The 26,228-nt window shown below is 40.2% G+C and overlaps 1 protein-coding gene across 1 annotated transcript in view; it reads left to right on the plus strand.

Moving 5' to 3' along the window:
* The first annotated feature begins 381 nt into the window (after positions 1-381).
* DNAH5 (dynein axonemal heavy chain 5) overlaps positions 382-26,228 on the plus strand; it is a 168,892-nt gene continuing 143,045 nt past the window's right edge. The window contains exons 1-13 of the mRNA XM_044233758.1: positions 382-610; positions 5,846-6,011; positions 6,639-6,881; positions 8,069-8,259; positions 8,348-8,435; positions 11,297-11,430; positions 15,682-15,883; positions 16,436-16,671; positions 19,324-19,542; positions 20,545-20,607; positions 20,900-21,138; positions 21,888-22,128; positions 24,642-24,841. Coding sequence (XP_044089693.1) covers positions 503-610; positions 5,846-6,011; positions 6,639-6,881; positions 8,069-8,259; positions 8,348-8,435; positions 11,297-11,430; positions 15,682-15,883; positions 16,436-16,671; positions 19,324-19,542; positions 20,545-20,607; positions 20,900-21,138; positions 21,888-22,128; positions 24,642-24,841 — 2,330 coding nt within the window. The 5' untranslated portion in view covers positions 382-502. The remainder of the gene's footprint in view (positions 611-5,845; positions 6,012-6,638; positions 6,882-8,068; positions 8,260-8,347; positions 8,436-11,296; positions 11,431-15,681; positions 15,884-16,435; positions 16,672-19,323; positions 19,543-20,544; positions 20,608-20,899; positions 21,139-21,887; positions 22,129-24,641; positions 24,842-26,228) is intronic.

Raw genomic sequence — 26,228 nt, forward strand, 5'->3', positions numbered from 1 at the left:
GCTCTGGGGTCAGTGCCGGGGCAGAGGGAGGGGTGCTGCTGGAATTAAGCACAGATTCCCAGGAAGCCTCCTGGTGGTGTTGCGTTGAAGTGAGTTCTTCAAGTCGGAGTCAGAATGTGGCAGGTGGATAGAGCCCGAGCAGGAAGGAAGCTGGTTAGACGAAGAACAGTGTGCGGAAACTCAAGTGAGAAATGGGCTGGAGTGACTTTAATCCTGATTTCACTACTGCAGTTTGGTCAGGTGGATTTTTTTTAAAAAGGTTTATTTATTTAGTTGAGAGAGAGAGAGAAAGAGAGAGAGAATCTCAAGCACAGCCTGATGTGGAGCTGGATCTCATGACTCTGAGATCACCACCTGAACTAAAACCAAGATGGAGGCTTAGCCAACTGCCTCCCAGACCCCCCAGTCGTGTGCATTTTTTTTTTTTTAAACAAAATGCTTAATCTCTTTTATTCTTTCCAAAGAGGACCTGGAATTGCTGCTTGACAGGGTCAACGATCTGATGGAGTTCCGCATTGATGCCGTTCTGGAAGAAATGAGCAGCACGGCGCTTTGCCAGCTCCCCCAGGAGGAGCCACTTACCTGTGCAGAGTTCCTCCAAATGACAAAGGTGATTAGGAAATTGATGTTTTTGTTAAAAAATTTTTTTTTTTTTTTGGAGAGAGTGGGGGTGGGGGAGGGGCAGAGGGAGAGGGAGAAAGAGAATCTTGAGCAGGATCCACACCCAGCACAGAGCCATGACCTGAGCCAAAATCAAGAGTTGGAAGCTTAACCAACCCAAGCACCCCTTTATTAAAATTTTTTAAATAAAGGGCATTTTTTGATGCATAAGTTACACTTTTTTTCTGTCTATGATTGGTTTGTGATAGATGTGATCCAATGCTGAGCCTTCTGACAGTAATTTGAAACCGAAGAGGAACGTATCTAAGGCATCACCTAGACATGAGGAACAGACCGTTTCTTTTCATATCAGTAGGAGAGAAATTGCCACGAGACACATTTCTCGTTTTCCATATTTTTTGAAGAATTGAGCTATTTTGTTGAAGTTTCCAGTAGGCTAGTGTTAATTAATAAGACATTTGTGTTAAATCTCTTTGGGACAGCATTTCTTCTTTAAACATTTCTGGAGAACACCACTTCCCAAACTGGTGTTCTACGGTACACAGTCCTGCAGCCACTGCCAGGATACTAGGAAGGCTGCGTCTGTGTTCAAACTGCTCAGGGTAAAGGCTGGACCCTTCCTGTATATTAACAGTTAAAATAAAGGCTGTCAGAAAGTCTCTTACATAAAGAGCCCATTTAATTTTCTTTGGCCCACTATTTCTCAAACTTTTTTTGCGAAAGGAACCCTTTCTCCCCTATGCTGGGATTAAGATCCTAGAAACCATGCTCTCTCCGTGAAGCAGCCTTTTGGGAATGTCATTTTGGCATCCTCATTTGCAGTGTTCCTGATGGGCATCCTGAGTACAAGAATTCATCAGGGATGGTTTTTTTTTTTTTTTTTTAAAGATTTTATTTGACAGAGAGAGAGATCACAAGTAGGCAGAGAGTCAGGCAGAGAGAGAGACAGAGAAGCAGGCTCCCCACTGAGCAGAGAGCCCGATGCGGGGCTTGATCCCAGGACCCTGAGACCATGACCTGAGCCGAAGGCAGAGGCTTTAACCCACTGAGCCACCCAGGTGCCCCATCAGGGATGGTTTTAATTTGGCATGTCAGGAGTCCCCAAGACATCACCACTAGAAGGATGATTTATGAGAATGGTAGATTAAGATTTAAGATAACATTTTTTTAAAAGATTTTATTTATTTACCTGACAGAGAGATCACAAGTAGGCAGAGAGGCAGGCAGAGAGAGAGAGGAGGAAGCAGGCTCCCCGCTGAGCAGAGAGCCCGATGCAGGGCTTGATTCCAGGACCCTGGGATCATGACCTGGGCCGAAGGCAGAGGCTTTAACCCACTGAGCCACCTAGGCGCCCCCAAGATAACATTTAATCTTAGATTAATCTTTAAGATAAGACGTAAGACATAAGATTTGTAAGAAAGACTCCTGGAACCCAGCATTTAGTTGCACTGAGGATTGAGATTTACTACAGGGATGTGGTAAAGATAGTCAGACCCTAAGGGGAAAGAGGCGGGAGTTTGGAGGACTGCTTGTGTAAGCTTCCTTATACTGTCCCCCTATCATGAGGGGCCACAGAGAGTTTACTCTCGCCCCAGCAACAAAAATGCAGCAACATGTTTGCAACATTTCTGCACAGGGAAGCCCCGGGGAAACTCAGTGCCTGGGGTTTCCAAAGGGTCTGGCCACAGAGGCACCCTCTGCCTAGGATGCACCCAAATTCCAGATACCCAGAAGGAAGACAGGTTAGCAGGAGTAGCTGCACTCTTTGGACAGCTGGGTAAGGCAGAGTGGGAACCTTCGTGACATCCAGGCCCCCGACGCCAGCCAGAGACCAACCTGGCATGCAGAGTCAGGCCTGTCCCGATAACCCTTTTCTGGATATGCAGTCATCTTCAGTTTACATTAAATTACTGTTAGATAATCAAAATTTAATGTCTACATTTTAGAAATTCCCATTTCCTCCTTTATTCAGATTTACAAACTCTGTCCAGACCCCCAAATCTCCACCTCCCCTGCTCACCTGTCATGATCTTGCCCTCTGGGCAAAACTGGGGTCCATGGTTTTAATATTACCCCTATTCTTAGTATTATTTCATAAAAGTGTTCCTTTTCAATGTAAGCCCAATTTTTAGAATATTTTTAAAAATGGAAAGAAGTAGGATTTTTATCAGTTAGACCGCCGCTGTTATGATTTTGGTGTATTGCCTAGTTATATGCCTCTTAATAAAGTTGCAAATAGTGTTTTTCTCTCCCACTTAACATCTTTTCAAGAAATATTTTTCATGTTGCTATGTGGCTTTCATAGTCAACCTTTTCAATGATGCCTTCAGAATATTCTATTGAGCTTATGTACCTTAATTTACTTACTCGTTCCTCATTGCTGGACATTTGGATGGTTTCCAAAGTTTTGCTGTTTTTGCCAAGAGCTATAATGAATATATTTATATGTACCATGTTTTTCCCCTCTGGGAGTATTTCTTCCTTCAAAGTAAAATTATTGCATCAAAGAATGTGTGTTCATTTAATAGCTCTTAATATTTGTAGCCAAATTGCTTTTCAAAAGGATGACATCAACTTACAATGCCCTCAGCAATATGATAGTACCAATTTCACTATCTTCCAACAGATACTGTTTTATTGTAATTGTAATGAATTGTAATAAAGATTTTATAATGAGGTATATAATAAAACAACAAATTTGTTATAAATAAACTATAGTAAATTTATTGTAATAAATAATCAGAAATTCTAATTTATTAATTTTAGTTTAAGTAGCAAAATCATAGAACCTAATTTTAATTTGCATTTTGATTACCAAAATCAGCGATTACCAATTAAGTGACTGCTTTCCCTTGAATTTGTTTACTTTTTATAATTCATTTATTCTTCAACAATTTTTATGGTGCTTCTATGCAAACCACTGCTTGGGGATACAGCTGTGAACAAAACAGATGAAATTCCTGCTTTCATGGAGCCCTTGTCAAGTGTAGGATACAGAAGAGCAAATAAACAAAAATGGCAAAAAACCAACAATAAATCAGGTGGTAATAAGCTCAATGGAGAAAAATTAAGAGGGTAATGAAGAAAAGGCATAACTGACAGAGAGTTGTGATTTATGTTGATGGACAGGGCTGACTTCTGGGATCACATTTGAGCAGAGGAAGTGAAAGAGCAAGCCATGTGAATAACTTTGGGGAAGAGAAGTCCAGGCAAAGGGAACAGTAAGTGCAAAGGCCCTGAGGCAGAAACTTGTTATGATAGTTGGAGGAAGAGAGAGATGTTTCATTGAGGTTCATCTCTTATGTTCTTATGCTGAGGGGGAAGGAGGAAGGAGAAAAGGAATGGTTAGTAAGCATGGTATCTGGGGAAGCAGAGGAGTCCGTGATTTAGAACTCAGGTTATGTGATAATTCTTAGGGAGAAGGGGAAGTACTGTATTCACTGAAAAGGGATTAATGATAGAAGCCAGTTTGTCTTCAGGGTGAGGGCACGGGGTCAGGGAGTTGGGTGAGTCCCTGTGTCATTTGCTTTGTGCTGTAGAAATCAAGGCTATTAGCTGAGTATGTGGGAGAGGATGGTGTAAAGATTTGGGGATACAAGGATTTGAGGATACAGCTGATATGGGGGCCAGTAGAGGAACATGACTAAAGTCATGTAGAATCATTCTGGGGTATGTTGGGGGCCTGACTGAATTTGGGGAGCACGAATTCCCAGTACAATACCTGCATTGCCTTGACTTGTGTATGCAGGTGGAGAGGGTTGCTTACCTGGTTCATGTGGTTTGGGCTTCTCCTGAGTGGGGCAGTGGAAGGCTGAGGGAGTGATAGAAGTAAGGGTATTTGCAAAAGAATGGTTGAACTGAGAAACCAAGTCATTAGGAAACAGTGTGTAGAGTGAGGGATTTATGATACAGATTTTAAAACACATAGAGCGGCCTCTCAGAGGACAAGGAACTGGTTTCTGTTCCTTGAACAGAGATGAACAAACCTGGGCAAATGTAGGTCTTGTGATTATGTATGATTTGCTGACAAAACAAATACTTTCTGAGTACTTACCAGTCTCTGTTCTAGTATTTTATGTACATTATCTTATGGAATATTCCCAACAGCTTAGGTAGGTTCTACCTTAGTCACCACTTTTCAGATTGGAAACCAAGGATTTCCCAAATCATGCAGAGCTAGGATTTGAACCCAGGAATTTTGGTGCCAGAGTCTATACTTATTATTGGATGGTGCTAACTCTATCCCATCTCTTACCCAGTCTCCAACCCACCTTTTTTTCCTGATGGTCTCAAGGCTAGGGATGGAGTTTGGTAGTTGGGTGAAGTTCTGAGTTGGGAGTGACGTTCCCAACTTGCTTTATATTTTATTTGATGATAAGGAAGTTTAATAGTTTGTTTCGGGACACATCAGAATGTTCCTATGTCAATGGTATCAAAACACCATGTGCCCTGCAGCAGTAGAGTAGAGGTGAAAGTCATTGGTGATGAGGAGGTAAATGAGCCATGAAGCTGACGTTTGGAGTAGATGGTCCATGAGCACATGAGAGGAGTCTCAAGATGAGTGATGGTGGGGCTTGGGAAGGAACTGGGGGCTGTGGCCAACTAAGAGAATCCATTCTCACACGGGCTTACTGTCCAGCCACGTGGTAAATTGCTGACTGTCTGTATCATCTGTCTCTATCTCCATCCATCCGTCCATCCATCCATTCATCCATCCATCCGTCCATCCATCCATCCATTATTTATCTGTCTGTCTGTACAGAATTGATTCCAGTGTCCCAGTCATATTAGTTTATATTTGTTAAATATCATTCTTGAAAAAAAAAAGGACTCTCCTGGGAGGGGAGAGGAATCTGAAATTAATTAGGGGCTGACTGTGGCTTGTTGCCAAAGGTGAGGAGAGAAGGAAGGCTGGCTAGAGCAGACTGATGTGAAATAAAGGACACTTCATGGAAAGAGAGGCTGCTGATAAACTTTCAGAGGTATTTTCCCCACTGTTGGAGAAGTAAGTGTCATTTTGGTCTGTCTGTGCTGTTCAGTAGAATCCCTATCTTTGATGTGTTCCTTTACGGGATGCCTGGCCCAGGTTCATGTGAGGGGTGTGGCCAAGCATCGTTGGAGGCCAAAATCCCATCTAGAAGCTGAATCTATGACATTACTATTGTTATTGCTGTGGTCTCAAGAGCTAGACAGATATGACACCATGTTCTTTTTCTTTTGATAGGACCTTTGTGTAAAGGGTGCTCAGATACTAAATTTTAAAAGCTCATTAGTGGAGGAAGCAGTGAATGAGCTAATAAATATGTTGCTGGATGTAGAAGTTCTATCCAAAGAAGAAAGTGATGTAGTGTCTAATATGAATGGTGCTGACTCAAAAAACGAAAGTTCAGGTAAGAGATGGGGTCATGGAAGGGTCTTATTTTTCTAGGACGTTACTGAAAACTAAAATTTCACTTTCTATGTAGTGATTAAATTCACCCTTCTGTAAATACTCTCCTCATTTTATAAGGATATTTATAAATCTGAAATTATGATTCTGGGCATATTGTCATTCACCCCTTTATTTTTGGTTAAACTACACACATGTACCTTATTGATAGAGTAGGATGGTTGATGGGTTGGAATCACCATCGGAGAACCTCTACCTGTACTAAAGCAGAGCTTCTGTAGAACAGATGAGGACACTGAGAGGCAAGAAGGAAAGTGATTCTCCCAAGGCTATATGGCTACTGGTGGAGGAGAGAGAGCATCAGAACCCAGGTCCCTGTGGTCTGGTCTTGCCTTTACAACCATAGCTCCTGTCTCTCCTCCTGTTTCCTCACACTGAGTAGGAGAGGCCTTCATCAGCCCATCACGTGCCCCAATTTCTTCTTCCTGTTCTTTGATGGACTCACCTTCTAGGAAACCTGAAATTTAAGTATTATTCAACTTGCAAATAATTATCTTAGTTTTCTTCTCTTTAATTGCAGTAGATGGCTCTTTCTTTCTCCATCTCTCTCAATCTTCTCATCTTGTAGTAGCAAAGAGAGAAGAAGGAAAGTCAGACACCTCAACACCATCCCGCAAGGCCCCGGCAGGCCTCCTGCCTTTGGCGACAATCCTGAGAAAGAAGAAGGAGACTGAGATGTTAGAGGAGGAAGCCTGTGGGCTGCTTTCCCATTTCAACCACCAGAACATGGATGCGCTTCTGAAAGTTACAAGGAACACACTAGAGGCCATCCGCAGGCGTATTCATTCCTCCAACACGACAAACTTCCGGGGTAATAATTCCATGCAGTTTGCCTACTGGCAGCCCAGGTTGTTGCTTGTGTGTGTGTGTGTGTGTGTTCCTGTTATTTTTAAATAATTTTTAAAAATCCATCATTTATTGAGAGCTTCCTTGTAAGAACGCTGATTATCCCAACACTTCCTGTGAAGTAGATCTTATTAATCCGTACTCTCCAAAGCAGAACATTTCTTTACTACTTTTGTGTCAATTTATTACTTTCCAGCTGGTTTGTTCCTTCTTAATACAATCATTTTCTCAACAGCAAAATTCAGAAATGGGTGTTGCGTCTCCCAGATGAGCCACAAAAATCCATCAAATCTAGAGACATTCTGAAATTAAATTTTCAATTAAAAATGAAAATACATTATTAATTCAAATTGCAAAATGATAGGGTAATAAACCCTATTTGTTTTGAATATTGGCATTTAAGGGGAAGTGTCCCTAATATTTAATTAAAAGTGGAATAAAAGTGGATACATTGAAGAGATTTTTGATTGGTAGCATGGAACAGAAGATAGTGCTTTTATCTAACAAAGGGATATATTGGTTGATGTGCTGAATATTAAATCACACGTCTTCTCCAACTTTATATATTGAAGGTATTTTCAACTATATAAAGTTACATGCACATGCATGCATGTGGACAGACAGACAGACAGACACACACACATTTATGTATTTATTCCTATACCAATAGTTATACCTATATGCAACTTGAAAAGCCCCTTGGATATAGATAGTGAGTTACACTTTATTTCATCTTCAGTCTTTAACTGCTCCCAGTTTGGGTTATACACACTGTGGTAGAAAAGGCATATGTTTTATGTGAAATTCCAAACTGGTTTTTTGTTCTGAGGTTGGCTTCTTCTGACAGCTCTTGTTGTTCTTCATGCCTTGCTTCCTTACTCCACATGTAACTAATTCGTTGGGAGGCTGGTGTGTGGACAGCCTCATTTGAGGTGTTTTAGATCAGCAGAAACTCTGTCGAGTTCCACTGAACTGCGTTACATTGAACAAAATGAGTTCCTCCGTCGCTTTCATTCATCCCCCAAATATTTGTCTGATAATGTATGTCCTATGTGTTGTTCCAGGTGCTTTAAATTTTCCTGGCTTAAAAGGAAATAAATCCCACTTTAAATAAAAAAAGTTGTAAGCCTTCCCTCTTTTGTGTTAACCCAGACAGTAAGAGTGCATCTAGGCTGAAGCAGAACAGCCTGCCCATTTTCCGGGCAGGCATCACTCTGGCCATTCCCAACATTGCCATGGTCCCTGCCCTGGAGGACATACAGCAGACACTGAATAAAGCCGTGGACTGCATCGTCAGTGTCACCAAGGGGGTTAGACAGTGGAGCAGCGAGCTGCTGTCCAAGGTGGGTGTGGGGTGAAGGCATCATTGCATATGGAAGGTGCCGCTTTTATGGATGGGACCGAGCTGAAAAATATCCTTTTACTTTGTAGAAAAAGATGCAGGAGAGAAAAATGGCTGCTTTGCAGAATAATGAAGACAGTGATTCTGATGTTGAAATGGGAGAAAACGGACCTCAAGGTGAATGTTCCTTTGGTTCTTTTGAACCACTCGTTGAAAAGCAATGTCGAAGGACCTCAAATGGATTTTTCCCTCCATGCAATTCGTAAATCAGTGTTGATTGGAATATTAATTTATGAGCCTATTTTAAATTAATGTAATATAAAAATCCATGTGTTTTAATGACTCCATGATGAATTGTGTTTCTTTAGTGTCTATGTCCCAGATGTGGTGCCTCACTGATTTCTGGTCCAATGTAATGCTAGGAACAGGGGGAGAAGAAGGACTTCAGTCTCACAGTTTAAAGAGAAACTTGTCATCCTCATAATGAATATTTTCTGAGATTTAAGACACATTTTGCATCTTAACCCATTATGTGTCCTGTTGTGCTGACATGTGATTTTTGCTGTATATCTCATGGTTTTCATTTGTAGTCTGTAAAATTAGAGAACATATGCTATCCAAGTCGCGAATGACATTAAATGTTGCCCTTAGTCCTGCAAACTCTAAGGCAACTCTGCAAAAGGCAGACCCATGTAATTTTCAATTTTTCTTTATCTCCCTGTATGATAAATCAACGAACCATGAGAAGAAACTGAAGCAGGTTTCTCTTTAAAATTGTCTGTTACTGAGGAGGATAAAAATAGCTCAAAGCAACTTTGCCCACAACTTACGGAATTATTTATTTAACCCGAAAAAGCATATGTTATTGTGTTCATTTCAATTTTTATGTTATTTGGAAACATAGCTTTATGTCCTAGAATAGTTTAAAATTCAGAATTTTCTAAGCTCAAACTATGCTCAGTCATGAGTTATATCTGAGATTGCAAAGAAAAAAATGTTTAATGAGAAGCTGTATATATATTTTTGTCATGACAAAAGAGAGTTAAAAAGAGAAATTGTCAAAATTTATGAAATGCAGTTAAAGCAGCACTTAGCGGGAAATTTACAAAAGAAGAAATACCTCAAATCAATAACTTTATCTTCTATCTTAAATTATCTTCAAGGTTACTAATTTTTTTTTTCCAGTGACAAATCTGTTGAGGTCCTCTCGAGAATTCCATTTATGTTCTCCACTTCAGAATTTGCAGTTGACTCTTGTTTTCCTGTTTCATTACCAGTATTCCCTATTTTGTGAGACACAATTCTCACACTCTCCTTTAATTCTTTAGAACGGGTTTTCATTCATTCTCTGAACATTTTATAAAAGCTGATAGAAATTTTGCCTAGTAATTTCCATCGTTGGGTTTTCTCATGTATAGTTTTATTGAATGCTGTTATTACGTGTGGGCACCGCTTTTCTTTATCTTTGCATGGCTTACTGGTTTTATTTTTGTTGAAAACTTGATATTTATTTATAAGGATTTTATTTATTTGTGTGTGTGTGTGTGTGTGTGTGTGTGAGAGAGAGAGAGAGAGAGAGAGAGAGAGAGAGAAGGCACACAGGAGCAGGGAGAGTAGCAGAGGGAGAGGGAGAAGCAGGCTTTTCATGGAGCACGGAGCCCAAAGTGGGGCTCTATTCCAGGACCCTGAGATCATGACCTGAGCTGAAGGCAGATGCTTAACTGATGGAGCCACCTAGGTGCCCCCCAAATTTGGTATTTTTAAAAAAGATTTTATTTATTTATTTGACAGAGATCACAAATAGGCAGAGAGTCAGGCAGAGAGAGGGGGGAAACAGGCTCCCCGTTGAGCAGAGAGCCCGATGCGGGGCTCAATCCCAGGACCCTGAGATCATGACCTGAGCCGAAGGTAGAGGTTTTAACCCACTGAGTCACCCAGGTGCCTCCCCAAATTTGGTGTTTTAAAGAATATAGTGTGGCAGCTCTGAAAATCTGCTTGTTTTACCCCCTACCCCCACCCCGCCCCAAGAGTCTGTTGTTACTGTTCCATTACTGACTGTATTGACTTTCCTGGACTAATTCTGTAAGATGGTCTTTCCTGTGGTATGCACTGCTGTGGGCTCTGGCTGGTTAGTTTGAAGGTCAGCTAACGATTGCGCAGAGACTTTCTAATCCTTTCGACTGCTAAGGCTTACACCCTTTGCCTGGGAGCTGTATGGGTGCTGGAGCACCCTGAATACTCAGGAAGTTTTCAACACTGCCTTAGCTTTTCTTTACTTGATTGTGAAAGGCCCAAGGAAAAGACTGGGGCATTTTAGGGCTTTCCTGGGCATGTGGATAGCTCTGTAAAAGACGCATGACTTTCTAGAGCCCCAGGGGATAAGTCAAGGCTTTCCAGTGCCCTTTGTGGATCTCTCATTCCCCAGATCTTTAATTTTTTTGGTCAGCCTCTTGTTTGGCTCAGCTAATATCAATGTCACAGTCGTCTGTGAAGTTAATTGTTGCTGATGTTTTCTAACAAATGCCTTGGTGATAGGGATTCTTTCCTGCCCTTACTCAGTGAGTTCTGTCAGGTCAAGTAACAGTAAACTCTGAATGGGTCTTTTCCAGAGAACCTCCCAAAGGTCAAAGAGGGACAATTGTCCCAGTGCAGTCTGGCCCCTCGGTGACTGCTAGGTTGTCTAGGTTGTGGCTGTGTTTCTCAAGGCTACCACATTGCCAGGGAGGGGCCGTGGGCCTAAGGAAGTAAAACACCTCAAAACTCACCATTGTTACCCCGATTTTAGCATTTTTTCTTGAATAAAGAAGCACCACTTGGCTTGTTACCAGCTTTGGTTAATGTCCAGAGTTCTGAAAAGCTGATATTGACAAATGTTCCCCATTTTCAGTTGCTTTTGCAAAGAAGGAGACTGTCAGAGGTCCTCCCTTTACAGAAGTGTCTTCCTTTCAGAAATCCCCTCAGTGTTAAAGCATATTCTCTTTGCTGTTGAGATAAACTTTTCTCTTCCTCTCTCTCTTTTGCTGTTTTTTTGCTTTTAGATACCTTTGAGGTCGCCTCTGTAAACTTACCCATTCCCGTACAAACCAGGAACTATTATAAGAATGTGTCCGACAACAAAGAGATTGTGAAATTAGTCTCCGTGCTGAGCACAATCATCAACTCCACCAAAAAGGTATGTCAAGAGGGCTTGCCGTCAGAGCCCTGTGCTTTGCAGTGTGTGCCTGTGTGCGGTCAAAGGTCACAAGCTTGTCCTACACACAGCCTGGGGATTAACCACTGTGTCTTCAGGGCTGGCAGCGGGGGGAAGCTACGGAACCTGGAATGTGGTCAGCAAATGTTCGTTTTAACTTAAGATTTTTCTTCCTAGATTGCAAACTGAAAAAGAGCGATTATTCCTACATTTCAAACAGTGTTCTGTCTAATGCGGTAAACCTATGTATTCACTGATTTAGTACACATAGACCTAATTGTTAAACATTTTGGTATGTTTCAAAGAAAACTGGTGTTGCGATTCCCTTTCAGAGACTCGGTGGTACCAGTAGTGACTAGTATCATCTGAAACCTAGTACGATTTATAGTCAGGTTTTCAGATGTTTATAGTCAGGTAAATCTCATAAACCATCAGCTGAAAATTTATGTGTGTTGCCACGTGGAAATAAGATAATACAGAGGACAGAGCAAATAGTAGTGCTGTTGGTACAAACTTATATTCAACAGGGGTATAAATTCAGGTTAAACTTTTCTTCCATCCTGCTCTTCTCCTAGCTGCCCTGTTTTTATTCAGGCGAATCAGTTCTTGTTAGAAGGGTTCAAAACCCTGAAGTCAATTTCTACTTCAAAACAGTCTATATTCACGTTCCCTCCAAGACCTGTTGACTCTTTAAAAATGACTCTCAGTAGTGAGGGAATGGTTGTCACTCAGCAAATACATCTTTTCTGTTAGTCAGTTCAGAGAGAATGAGCTTCGTTTGTTTGGAAACATTTTGAAAAGCTGTCATTGCTGTAACCATGTGAAGAAATATTATTAAGTTTAATTTCAGTGTGTTCCTGAGGGAACTGGAAGCTTTTACATGCATGCATTTTCAATTTTCCCTTTTTAATATATCATTGATCCTATATTTAATTTTGCCCTAGGGACAGTGTTCACATAATTCAATTTAACAAATATTTATCTAGCGCTGACTTTATCAAGCTCCACAGAAATGATAAAGGTAAGTAGTCTATGATGATAAGAAACATTCAGATATATTTTTGAATGTTGCAGTAATCATGGGAAATACAATAAGATAAATCAATAATGAAGCTCATTACTTTCACTGAATATAAGCAGCCGTGATTATGAAAATCGCAGGGTAAGTCATAGCAGTCGAAATTAGCATACTGCTGGCAACAAAATGGTTATCTTTGTGTTATTTCTGTTGCATTGACTTTTCTATTATATGAAGGAAGTGCAAACCTTAGGCACTTAGAATAACTCAAAGAACTTTTTCTGGGTTGACGAGATGGATGAATTGCTTCCGGAAGAGTAAATATACACTTAGGCATCGTACCAGACGTGGCCATTCCCCTGCAGCCCAGGACCCTTCTGGGTGATTCTGCCTCAACCAGGGAAAATCCCATGATCCCAGCCCTTTTCTTCTTGCCACAGCTGATTGGATCAGAATGTAAATCTGACCTACTTTCAGCAGATCTATAAGCTGGCCATCAACTTACAGCCCTGCCTGCCTTGAAAGGATGAGCAGGACTGAACCATCGAAATAACCTTGGCAGGAAAAATCAGCAGAACAGCTGTACACATGCAGTGCAGGCAATTCTTCCTTAAAGCGCCAGGGTACCTCCACTTTATTTTATTTTTTATTTTTTTAGAACTTTTGAAATTAAGTTTTTATTATAATTCCAGTATTGTTAACATAGAGTGGGTACCGCCACTTTAAAAACTTCCGATTTACTAACAAGTGACACTGTGAGAAAAGATAAGTGAGAGTCCAAAACTTATTTAGTTAGGCTATATTCGTAATATTATAAAGATTAGAGAAATTTGAAAGAACTCAGGCTTCTGGAATTTCTACCCATATTCAGGCATCTTTGATAATCTGTAATTCATTTGCCAAGACATCATATGCTTGTGAAGTCCCCATGCTTGGCACTTCTTCCTGGGTATGAACGCCAACATCTCGGCCTGGGCCAGGGGACTGGTTTGGTGGGGATAAGTAGTGGCAGCTTAGCTTTGTGTGTTTTCATGAGTGAGACGTCTCCGTAGCGGTTAAACCTGAAGCTGGGAGAGACATTTTAGCGGCCTGTGGGGAATGGTGGGGTGAAGCTGCTTGGTTTTCTTATAGGTAAAATTTGCTGAAGTGATTGGGCCATTGAGAATGCTGTCAATAATGTCATGTTTTTTGCAAATAATGGCATTTAAAAAAAGATTTATTTATTTATTTGACACAGAGAGAGCACAAGCAGGGGGAGCAGGAGAGAGAGACGGAGACTCCTCTACTGAGCAGGGAGCCTGATGCGGGGCTCGAACCCAGGGCTCTGGGACTGTGACCTGAGCTGAAGGCAGATGCTTAACTGAGGGAGCCACCCAGGTGTCCCAGTAATGGCATTTTTAATTCCATCTCAGTTTAGAAAATTTTTTCTCATGTAGATGTAACTCTGAAATTGTAAGTCAGTAGGAAAAGTTGATTCCCAACAGGTATAAACATTAGCAATGATTATTTATAGATAATGATTTTCTGTTATGTAAATCTGCAAGGCTAATTTGGAAAAAAAAAGGCTCAATGAGAGTTAAGTTAGTTGTTAATTGAAATTGTAGGCATCTCTGCTGTAATACAATGAGTGTATTCCTGAAAATCCTCTTGTGCAAGGTTGCACGTTTAATTTAACATGGATTATGAGGAAAACCAGGTTTGAGGCAGATCGTCGAAACCAGGAAATTTTGTTAATCACTGTAGTTACAAAACTATGACAGTCCCAGTAAAATATCCACCCATTTAATAAGGGTAGAGTGAGTAAAGAACTTCATTATCAGAAAGTGAAAGAAACTTGGTGAACGGGTAGGTTTGAGAAAGACTTGAAGATGCTGTTACGGAAACAAGGATACGATATAGAAAGACCATGTTGGACTGTGCAAAGGATATTGTTGAAATGAAGTGGTGACCAAATTGGCCCCAAAGGAAAACGTGGTGTAAGGACCGTGGCTCACAAGATTGTGCCCCTCCTTGGCTGCTGCTTTAGCTGGTACAGAACAAAGTGCTGGAAAAAATAGCATTTGATGTGACCTCTTCATTACGTCGGCCTCTTCTCTGGTTACCTAATGTGAGGGAGCCGGTTCATCTCACAGAGGCACACTTTATAGCAAAGAGGACTGTTTATTAAAAAATGAAATTTGGGGGCACCTGGGTGGCTCAGTGGGTCAAAGCCTCTGTCTTCGGCTCTGGTCATGATCTCAGGGTCCTGGGATCGAGCCCCGTATCCGGCTCTCTGTTCAGTGGGGAGCCTGCTTCCCTTCCTCTCTCTGCCTGCTGCTGTGCCTAATTGTGATCTCTCCCTCTGTCAAATAAATAAATAAAATCTTTAAAAAAATAAAAAAAATGAATTTTTAAAACTTATATGCCATCCATAGTCAGTTATAAAAATAGTGGAAAAAGCTCCTGTTTACAATGAACTTTTCATTGAAAAATACCTAGGAACATACATGATAAAGAGTATGTGGAGTCTCTATGAAGATTCCTGTAACAGTTAACAAGTAATTAAAAAATTAGAATATTTGGAAATATATACTATGTTCCTGGATGGGAAGATTTAATATTGTAGAGATGCCAGTCCTAATCCAATGGGTGTATACATTTTATGTGATTCTGTGCAACCTTCCAGTGGAGTTTGATGCTGGATATATTCTGTTTGCCTCTCCAGACCTTATCTCTGCCCTCTGCCCTTGGGGAACAGCTTAATAGATTTCCATTGAGTCTTCCAATTTGACCAATGAGAGAGTCATGGGGGAGGTCTGATGTTGGTGGTAGTGTGGAAAAGAGGGAGGGGACGAGAGTGACCTCAGACCGCAGATTTTTCCCATAGCACCCTTGGTGTGGCATGATTCCCAACTGTGGTTTCTGAACAGAAGGCCAGCTCCAGTCAAGAGGCGCTCATCCAAAAGAGTCTTCAGGGACTTTCTTTTTCCAGTTTCTAGAAACGATCCCCCTCTCCTTTTGGCTAGGAAAGCTAATAGTTTTGTCATTGCTGCTCTTGATTTACTGTGTCCATGATGTACCTAGTTCCAGTTCTGTGGCATTTCTAACTACTCACACAGCTCACTAATTAAGGATTGTAACAGACCTGTGGGAACCAACAGCAGTTGACCAACATTCATGTATACATCCATTTCCACATCTTTCCTCTCAACACAAATGTGTTATTTGTATTCTAGGAAGTTATTACATCTATGGATTGCTTTAAACGTTACAATCATATTTGGCAAAAAGAGAAAGAAGAAATGGTTATGATGTTTATTACGAAAAACCCCTTGCTCTCTGAATTTGAATCTCAGATTCTCTATTTCCAAAAGCTAGAGCAGGAAATTAATGCTGAGCCGGAGTGCATCTGTGTGGGTGCTGTTGCTCTGTACACAGGTTGGTTCATTTTCTCTCATAAAAATTCAACAGTATTGTTCTGTCTCTTTACCTAGATTAGTATTCCAGAGAGTCTAGCTATCTTTAAGATTGACTTTCCTTTTATGGGCTTTAAGTTTAAGACCAATTTGTAGATTTGTTTTTAATTCCCTTCTGCATAATTATATATTCTGTACTATTTTGAACACATTGCTACTAAACCTTGAAAATAAATGCTAATTCAGAGAAAGAGGGCGTGCATGTTGTATTTGGAATCAAAATTCACCCTTCCTTTAATAAATAATGATAAACATTTGAGGCTTATCTCCAATGGTTTTGATAATGTACTTTTTTCTTTAGTATTTCGAAATAATGTTCCAAATTGTTGTAAGACAAGCTTTATAAAATGAATGAATACATAATGAGTAGGAAAATCTTTTTTTTTTCAGTTTGATTCTCTTATGTACTACAAGGTAAATTGCAAGGTATTTATTATTGGTGAACAACAGCACTCTGTCTTTTCCTACTGGTTCAGATTTTTCAAACTGATCTGTGGACATTTGGGTTTTATAGCTGACTTGAAGTTCACTCTGACTACTGAGACAAAGGCCTGGATGGTTTTCATCGGCCGTCACTGTAACAAAAAATACAGGAGTGAGATGGAAAACATTTTTACACTTGTTGAAGAATTCAATAAGAAACTGAATCGTCAGATTAAAGACCTAGATGATATTCGGATTACTATGGCGGCACTGAAAGAAATCAGGGAGCAGCAAATCTCCATTGACTTTGAAGTAGGACCTATTGAGGTAACTGATAATCATTTGCTCATTTTGGAATTATCTTCACATGTTGAGTGATATTAACTGAAGTATTGTCTAGGTCTGGACTGTACTTACAAATAGATATCTAACTGAAGAACAGTTTTGGTAATGATGATGATATCTAACTTTATAGGATACCTTCTGTGGGTCAGTTCTGGTCCTTTATGTGACATCTAAGCTTCCTAAGTGTAGAGCCTGGGATGGGGATTTCTGCACAAGGGGTAGCTAAGTGAGAGTGTGATACTAGCTGTAGACTGATTTCTGCTTGATCCCATGGGGTACTCTAGAGCATGAGATATATTGCACAGTTAGTCCTACCTTGAGGGAAGGAAGACTGCCCTTTATAGCCACAAGTCAATTCATCATTGACCATAATTTTCCCCTGAGGAGGCTCCCATTTAGTGGAGAACAATTTTGCAGGGAAAGAGGCAGCTATGATCTCCAAGACAGCACTCCTAGCAGCTGTGATGGGAATACCAGCTGGTTAACAGGACCTGGATGGAGCTGTGGGGGAGGAAAAATTCATCCTCTACACTTCTTGGTGTTCTAGCTGATTTTAGAATTAAATTGATGCGAGACATCATCAGGAGAAAACCCAAAGTTTTATTATTTATATGCAAAGGCCCAATAATGAAATTACTAGTAATGAAATTATTTAGTAATGAAATTACTAAAAAAAAATGAGCAAGACAGGCAGTTTTTATGCTTTTTAGGCAAAGAGACAATAAATCTGTGAGGAATTGACAGATCAAAGAAAACTTCACTTTGGGAGCTTCAATTAGTAAGGAATTCTAAATGGAATTTGATCTGTGGTAGTAAACCAGTAAGAAGTGACAAGGGTTGTTTACATAGTTTTTTCAGCTCTAACCATCCTATTTTGGTGATTAGGATGTCTCTTTACCTCCTGGTTCAGAGTGGGTACCTTTCACACAGAAGATTGATTTTCTGCTTTCTGGAGACAAATTGGGACAGGGGCCAGCTGGTTTTGGATTAGCTGATTCTTAAGTGACTCCTCTTTAAAATAATAAATGTAGCAAAGTGGCACATTTTGGAATAGGCTGCTCTTGGTCCCTACAGGTGCTAACCATGTCTGTTCATGTATTTATTTTGTATAGTCTCATTTAATCCTTACCAAACACCTACTTTAACATAAGGAAACTGAGGGTCAAAGAAGCAATGCAGATTAGTGTTACACATTACTTTGGTAGATTTACTGTGTCATATTTTCTCTTCTATATGAATATGTTTTCCCAGGAATGGTTACTGTGGTATTCTTTTTAAATGAGACCAATATGATTATAGCATTAAAATAAATAAAAAAAATCTCTTTATCACACCATAACTTAAATGTCTGGACTTAAATTCTGATGGTGAGGATTATATACTAGTCTCACATTTTCTGCATCCCTATTTGAATTTTGGAAAATTTCAAATTAGTATGAAAATGAGTCAGATGACCATGTGTTTGCACCGTTGCTGTGTTGGGACCAACAATATGGTCCACTGTGCCCTTTTTGGGTATTGAAACATAGGGTAAAGAGTCCCTGCTTTGGGTATAACCAGGAGCATTGCTGGGGGTTTGAAGGGGGAGGCAAATTAACTGACACCCCAGTTTGCCCCTTTCTGTGAATTCAGAGAAAACTATAGAAAAGATCAAACAAACACCTAACTGTTGTCAAGATCAAAATACAACCTTTATTCCTGATAGAAGTATTTGGAAGAAGATGTGACTTAGTGTACAACTCCCATATTCCCATTACCACCCAAATCCACACACATGCACAATGGGCTTGTGGACATCATATCAACAGAATTGTTGAAGAAACTCCCACATCAGAGGCAGAATTGGAAAGCTGCAGGTCCCTCTGTTACCCTGCTTTACTTTAAGGGTCCTAGGGTACAGACCATAGGGATGCATTCAAGGAAGAAGAAGAAAGGGGGAAAAAGACACTGGGCTAGGTTTGACCAAATCAGCAGTCTCTTCCTCAAAGTAATGATTAGCTCTTCATTCTACCTGTATAGGGAGAGCTAATGGGGGCAGAGTAGGGCAGGGATACTTAGGGAAAACCCTTTCTCACGAAAACCAGTTTTAATCTTTTGCCAAGAGAGTAGTTTAGGGTTTTGCATCTTGAGGGCAATGACTTGGCTCAGGCTTTGATGCACAGGTTCCTTCTTGTGTCTTAATATTGGAACCTCTTGCCAACACAATGAAATTGGATAGAGTTAAAACCCTGATTTATTTTATTATCCTCATTAATAGCAGTTGGATTAATTTATATTTTTTATTTACTTGATATAATTTTGAAATCTTGAAATACAATTTAGGGGTCTAAGTAAAATACCTTTTATTTGTATAATGATTTATAGTTTTTATAGTGTTTGAAATTCATTTAAAATGCTGTTTTTTGATATTTGCAAAAATCCTGTGAGGCAGTCAGGGAATTCTCCCAATTTACAGATGAGGAAACTGAAGCATAGGGGCTCAGTTGCTCATTTAAGCTTTTATCATTTGCAAGAGGAATTGAAGAACTTTTGGGGCAGTTTCCCGAGCATTCTGGTCTTTTCCATCTTAATGTTTTAAATGAGTGTGTTTGTGCGTCCAACTGGCAGAAATTAAATTTTCCTTCTTTTGTGTAGGAATCCTATGCCCTGCTTAACAAATACGGGCTTCTGATAGCAAAGGAAGAGATGGACAAAGTTGATACTCTGCGTTATTCTTGGGAGAAGCTTCTGGCACGTGCCAGAGAAGTTCAGAATGAATTAGTCTCACTGCAGCCTGGTTTCCGGAAGGAGCTTATCAGCACCGTGGAGGTCTTCCTCCAGGACTGTCACCAGTTCTACCTGGACTATGATTTGGTACAACTCCAGCTTTTTCTGTTTGTGTTTTTGGGGAAGAGCGAACAGAGCATGCAAAATGTTCAAAGATTTATGTCAAGTTTAATGAAATTCCCTAGGAGTGGGAATTTTATTTTAATGAGAGCAGTCTAAAAAATGAGAATTTAAAAAGTGCTGTCCATGTTGTATCATTGTTCTGTTCCTGAGGTTGTCTGATAACTTTCTAAACTTGTGTAGACAAATGCTATTCACATATAGTTAAAACAGACCTATAGCTTTCCTTGGTTCTACAAATACTGCAGAGTTTCACGCATGTGCCAGGCACTGTCCTTGGTGCTGAAGACAGTGAACAAGACAGATGGAGTTCATGTTTTAGTCATTCAAGAGTTTTAGTGCCAACTCTCCTACTGGGAATAAGCTGTATAATAAGACACATTTCTAGCCAATTATAATATACTACAGAAAGGAAATATGTAGCGTAAAGAGTACAGTTTGTGTCTACTATATAGGAAAAACACACCAAACCACAAAGTTTGTGGAGTTATGAGATTGGATCCATGGACTAACTTCATGGATGAAGAAGTGCAGAAATCTACCCATTGTAGGTGTTTAATGTAGGAAAACCTGTTGGGAATGTTAAGATTATAGGTCACTTTGCAAATAGATATGAGAATGGTAAAAACACATTAGGGTTTTAATTGAAAACCAGACATATGGGCTTCTTATCAAGTGCTTATTGACATTTCTTTGCCTGTGTGACCTAAGAAATGAATAATATTAGTTTTTAATTTTCAAAATTTCTTGAAATTTAGAAGTTGTGGTATTTGTCATGGTATTATTTGGAAGTTGTGATTTTTTTAGACTTGAAAATATTTCCAAATGAGACACTTTCCTGAGTTTTTTTCTACCATTAAAAAATGAAGTTTCCTGTCAATGATGTGACATGCATGAAAGCTAACTTTGACGCACAAAAAACCCATAGGCAACACTTCATTCTATTTTATATTTAACTTTTTGTTTCAGAATGGTCCAATGGCCAGTGGCTTGAAACCCCAGGAAGCCAGTGATAGGCTTATCATGTTTCAGGTAATCTTTCTCGTTTCTATGGCCTCCTAAACAACCAAAGCCTTAAGGTGTTTTGGACACATGCATTTCCCCCCTTAATATAGAAAGGCCTATTGTGGAATACTTTTTAAAAAGTGATTTGGGATGATTATAATTGGAGATAGTTTCTATGTAATTAGCTGTAGTTATTTACTATTCTTACTTGTCTGTGCTCAGAGATCATACATGTTTGCTTCTTTGCCAAGCTTTTGAAATTTACATGTTTATTCATGTGTCAGTCGTCTCGTTGAGTTTCCTCTTATGTTTTCTTTAGAATCAATTTGATAATATCTATCGGAAATATATCTCCTATACCGGAGGAGAGGAGCTTTTTGGGCTGCCGGTTACTCAGTATCCTCAGCTTCTTGAAATAAAGAAGCAATTAAATCTTCTACAGAAAATATATACTCTATACAACACCGTCATAGAAACTGTAAATAGCTATCATGATATCCTTTGGTCAGAAGTGAATATTGAAAAAATCAACAGCGAGCTTTCAGAGTTCCAGAACAGGTGAGAAATTAAATGTTTAGCACGCCCAGAGCTATTGAATCTCAAATGCTTTCTTTTTTGATAGGCTGTCAAGTTCTCTTCTCACCCCCAGATGTTTTGCAAGCACATCTCGAGCTGCCTTGCTGTTGTCTGTTGACATCACCCCTGTCAGACACTATTTATTAATTACCCCTGTGTGTGCGCGGTGAGACAAGCACATCATTTAAACCTGGATGGGTCTGGTCCAGGGCTTTTCTGCATCTTGGAGGGAGATGATCTCTATTTATGTTACACTTACCAACATTTGAAGTTTATGTGAGATGACTTCCTATAATAAAAACAGGAGCGCTCTGATTTTTCTTTATTCTTTTAAGTGTTGAACCCAATGAAAATAGAGGGTTATTTGTTACTTTTTTTTTTTTTTTGATTGACAGCCTGATACACTCTGTTGTGCTTTGTACTTAGAAGGCTCTTAATACCTGTTAGTAGAATTGAGTTGAATTGGGAGGCACCTCTATCCTTTAAAATAATGCCTTTTTTTTTCTAGTTAATTTTTATGAGAAAATTGAAAAAAATCTTTCCTCATTGGGAGGAACGATCTTCTATAATGTATAGGTTTGTTATATTAACAGATATCCTCTCAGTCATGAGATTTGAAAATGCGATAATATTCAAAATGACTGTTTTTGATAGAAATGCTAGGAGAGAGTCTTGGATGAGATACAACCAGGCTCATCTTTGAATAACTGCTCATGGTGTTCACTTCGCAGGTGTCGGAAGCTACCCCGAGCTTTGAAGGACTGGCAGGCTTTCTTGGATCTGAAGAAGACCATTGATGACTTCAGTGAATGTTGCCCACTCCTGGAGCACATGGCCAGTAAGGCTATGATGGAGAGGCACTGGGAAAGGATAGCTGCTCTCACTGGGCATAGTCTGGATGTGGGGAATGAAGCCTTTAGATTGAGAAATATCATGGAGGCACCTCTTCTGAAATACAAGGAAGAAATAGAGGTACAGTTGATAGAAAGTATGATACAGTGGGGGATTGGAAGGTCCCATAGGGTTTATTTTTTTTTTTAAGATTTTATTTATTTATTTGACAGAGAGAGATCACAAGTAGGCAGAGAGGCAGGCAGAGAGAAAGGAGGAAGCAGGCTCCCTGCCAAGCAGAGAGCCCGATGTGGGGCTCGATCCCAGGACCCTGGGATCATGACCTGAGCCGAAAGCAGAGGCTTTAACCCACTGAGCCACCCAGGCTCCCCCATAGGGTTTATTTTGATGGTGTTCCTACATTACAGAATGTTGGACCAGGAAACCATATTAAGTCAATTAAAATGCTTTTCAGTGCATTCAGCTCTTCCTTCCTTCAACAAATGTTTTCATGACAGGTTCTGTGTTAAGTGCTGGGAACATAAGGATACATTCCTGCATTCACAGATCATTAAATAATTTGTGTAGTGAAATAATTATCCAAATAAACGTATAGTTACAAGATGGGGTAAATACCATTGAAGTAAAAGTATCTGCACTAGGAGAGACTATAATAATAAGCTCTATGGGGGTGGGGAGTGTTAAAGCAGGCAATGCTGGGGTGCATGTCCATGACTGCTGGGGAGTATGTGTCCATGTGCTTGCATGGTAGGGCAGGGAGAGGTTTGGAAAGTGCCAGAAGTCAGTGTCAGGCAGGTAAGACAGCATGTGTAAAAGGTCTGAGGTGTGTTTGGGAAACCAGAAGATTGCCAGCATAATTTGGTCTTTGGGCCCATGGGGAGCCATCTGGGAGACATATTTTGAGCAGAGATGACATGGTTGGGTTTGCATTTTGTAAAGATCGCTGTGGTAAATGCATGGAGAAAGGGTTGGGGGAGGGCTACTGGGAATGATGGGACAGTCAACTGAGGGTTATAAGAATATCTCAGACAAGAGATAATGGTATCTTGGATGAGAGGGAAGACAGTGAAGCTGGAGAGGAGAGAGAAGATTGAGAAGATATTTAGAAGGCAAAGCTGGGTAGAATTGGTGAGCGGGGGAACATGGTAGGAGAAAAAAGGGGAAGGGTTAAGGAGGAACCCTAGATTTCCTGCTGAGAAATCTCAGTGGATGAGTGTGCTAATCAGTGAGATGGGAAATTATTGGAAGGGGATCAGTTGGATGACAAGGTGCAGAGAACTTAGGGCATGAATCTGATATTTTACAGACTGTGTTTGGGATTCTCTTGATAGATCCAAGTACAGAGGCCCAGTCGGCAAATGGATATGGGTCTTAAATGGAGACACAAAAGGTTACAGGCTATAGGCATAGATAAGCTCACCCAGAAAGGGAGTGCAGCATGAGAGGAGAAGAGGGCAAGGACAGGGCTTGGCTCATAGTCCAGAAATAAATGTGGCTGCAGAGGAGCCTGGGATAGTCAGGTTTCTGTTAATTCCTCCTCTCATACTGCATCGGTTTGGCTCTAGAGTTAAGTCAGATACACAGTAAACTTTGAGTCTTTGATTAGAGTTTCAAAATTTAAAAGGATTTTACATGATCTGCTTTTATCCAAATGGAGATATAATTGACATATACCAGCGTTTAAGTTTAAGGTATATAATGCATTGAGTAGATACACTGATATTGCTGCATGATTGTCACTGTGCCATTAGCTAACACCTCTCTTGACCACATAGTTACCATTTTGTCTAGCAGTGGTAGCAGTTAAGCTCTAGTCTATTAGGAAGTTTAGTATTTGCAATAGAGTTTTGTTCTCTATAATCCCTGTCCTATGTATTGGATCTCCAGGCCTTATTCATCTACTGGTTGCAAGTATGTACCCTTAAACATCTGTCCTATTGGGATGCCTGGGTGGCTCAGTGGGTTAAAGCCTCTGCCTTCAGCTCAGGTCATGATCTCAGAGTCCTGGGATGGAGCCCCGCATCGGGCTTTCTGCTCAGCGGTGAGCCTGCTTCCTCCTCTCTCCCTCTTTGCCTGCCTTTCTGCCTACTTGTGATCTCTCTCTATCAAATAAATAAAATCTTTAAAAACAAAACAAAACAAAAAACATCTGTCCTATTGCTCCTCCCCCAGCCTCTGGTAACTACCATTCTCCTTGGTTCTTTTTTGAGTTTGGTGTTTTTGGATTCCACATGTAAGGGATATCATAGAGTATTTGTCTCTGTCTGACTTGTCTCAGCCTAATGCCCTCAAGTTCTGTCTATGTTGTTGCCAATGGCAGGATGTCCTTTCTCATGGCTGAATAGCATTCCATTGTTGCGTGTCTTTTCTGTCATCTTTCTTTCTGGTAGAGTTTGATGGGAAGTTTTCCAACTTAAGGTTCTGTTGTTTAGTAATAGCTCCATCTTCGTCTCTTTCCCTAATTGTATATCTTCATACACATGCTCCATTTCTTATATTGCATTTTATAGCTGGAAAAAAAGTATAGGAACGTACGAGGCAAATAGTGAGGTCAGGACCTTTGCTGAATCTGGACTGTTGACGAAGGATGTGTGACTTGCGTGTAATCCAACGGGAGCTTGCAATTTTAATAGGACATCTGCATCAGTGCAGTGAAAGAGAGGGACATTGAGCAGAAGCTGAAGCAGGTGATGAATGAGTGGGACAGCAAAGCATTCACCTTTGGCAGCTTTAAAGCCCGTGGAGAGCTCCTCTTACGGGGAGACAGCACCGCAGAAATCATCGCCAGCATGGAGGACAGCTTGATGCTGCTGGGCTCCCTACTGAGCAACAGGTAAGAAGTCCATCCGTCGCTCCCCTGAGAGTCGGGAAACATCGTAACAAACACTTTTAAGGGAAATTCATTTTTAAGAGGCAGCCTTAGCCCCCATATCATTTAAATGTTAAAAATCCTTGTTGTAATTTTCTCCTCTGCCACAGCATGTATAATCCCGTTTTTATTTCATTATCTCCTGTTTGTGGGATGTGTCCGAGACCGTCAACTGGACAAAATAACACAACATGTAATTAGCCACTCGGATCTTGCGGAACTTTTCAGCTTTGCTGCTGACAAGCCTCGCCGCACAGCTGACAGCTCGACCGGCTCCAGAGTCCAGGGGAAATTAGGCTGATTTTCAGAATAATCATCTACTTGGGAAATCATTGTGCCAACATATGTGGACTAGAAACTCTTAGTTGTGTCCATACTTTAATGAGATGACAGATTAAGATGGAGAAGGAATTTAATTCATAAAGAGAAGTAAAACAGCTCAGTCAGATACTAGTCTAACATTTCTACCTGACACTTCCCAGCAAAGCCTTCACGCTTTGGACACAGGAGTGTTAGACTCATGAACTGAATGTTTCCTTGGTTCATTGCCTGCCTTTGCTCTGTCGGAAATAATTTCTTGTTCTCTAGCATCTTCTCAAATATTTGGTGATAGGGTATCATGTGGGTATCATTGAGATATGAGTTTTTTGCATTCTGTCTTTCAAATATCACTCTACTCTGTGTATACATGTGTTTCAGTAATTTTAATGTAAGGATTAATAACCCCTTAATACTGTTTGCATAAAAATTTCTCTCCATATTTACTTGGTTCACTTGAGTGTTTGAAGTGAGTAATCTGGAGTATACAATTAGATCTTAGAGATTTAGTCCATTGGTAATCTTGACTCTGAACTGCTCAGGATTTGAGAGTTTTAATGAATTCGGTTGTGATTCATACCTAAGTAAGATAAAGGATGGATGGAAAATAGCACTCCTTAGGGAGGTAGAAAATGTAGACTTATAAATTAAGTAAAAATTATTTATGTGAGGATCGGTCAACTCTCCTTACAATGACATTGAAGTCACAGACAAGAGTTGTGTGAGGAACACATATGCAGTACAAGTTTGTTGGACACCTACGTGTGCCCTGTGCTCTTCTAGGTGCTATGGAAAGAAGAGTGAATAAAACAAAGATCTCCGTGAACTGCATTGTAATGAAAAACATAAATACTCCCCCGAGAATGTGCAGTATTAAAACAGTTTATTTAACAATTAAGACTATGGGAATGAAAATTTTATTCACAAATATGACTCATATTTGAGAAGACTTCAAGTCCATAGTCTGTTGGAATAGGAGTGTCAAAAGGGAGAAGAAGAGGGAGAACAGTAATAGGCAGTGGAATCATTTAGA

Source organism: Neovison vison, chromosome 1, assembly GCF_020171115.1.
Source record: "Neovison vison isolate M4711 chromosome 1, ASM_NN_V1, whole genome shotgun sequence".
NCBI lineage: Eukaryota > Metazoa > Chordata > Mammalia > Carnivora > Mustelidae > Neogale > Neogale vison.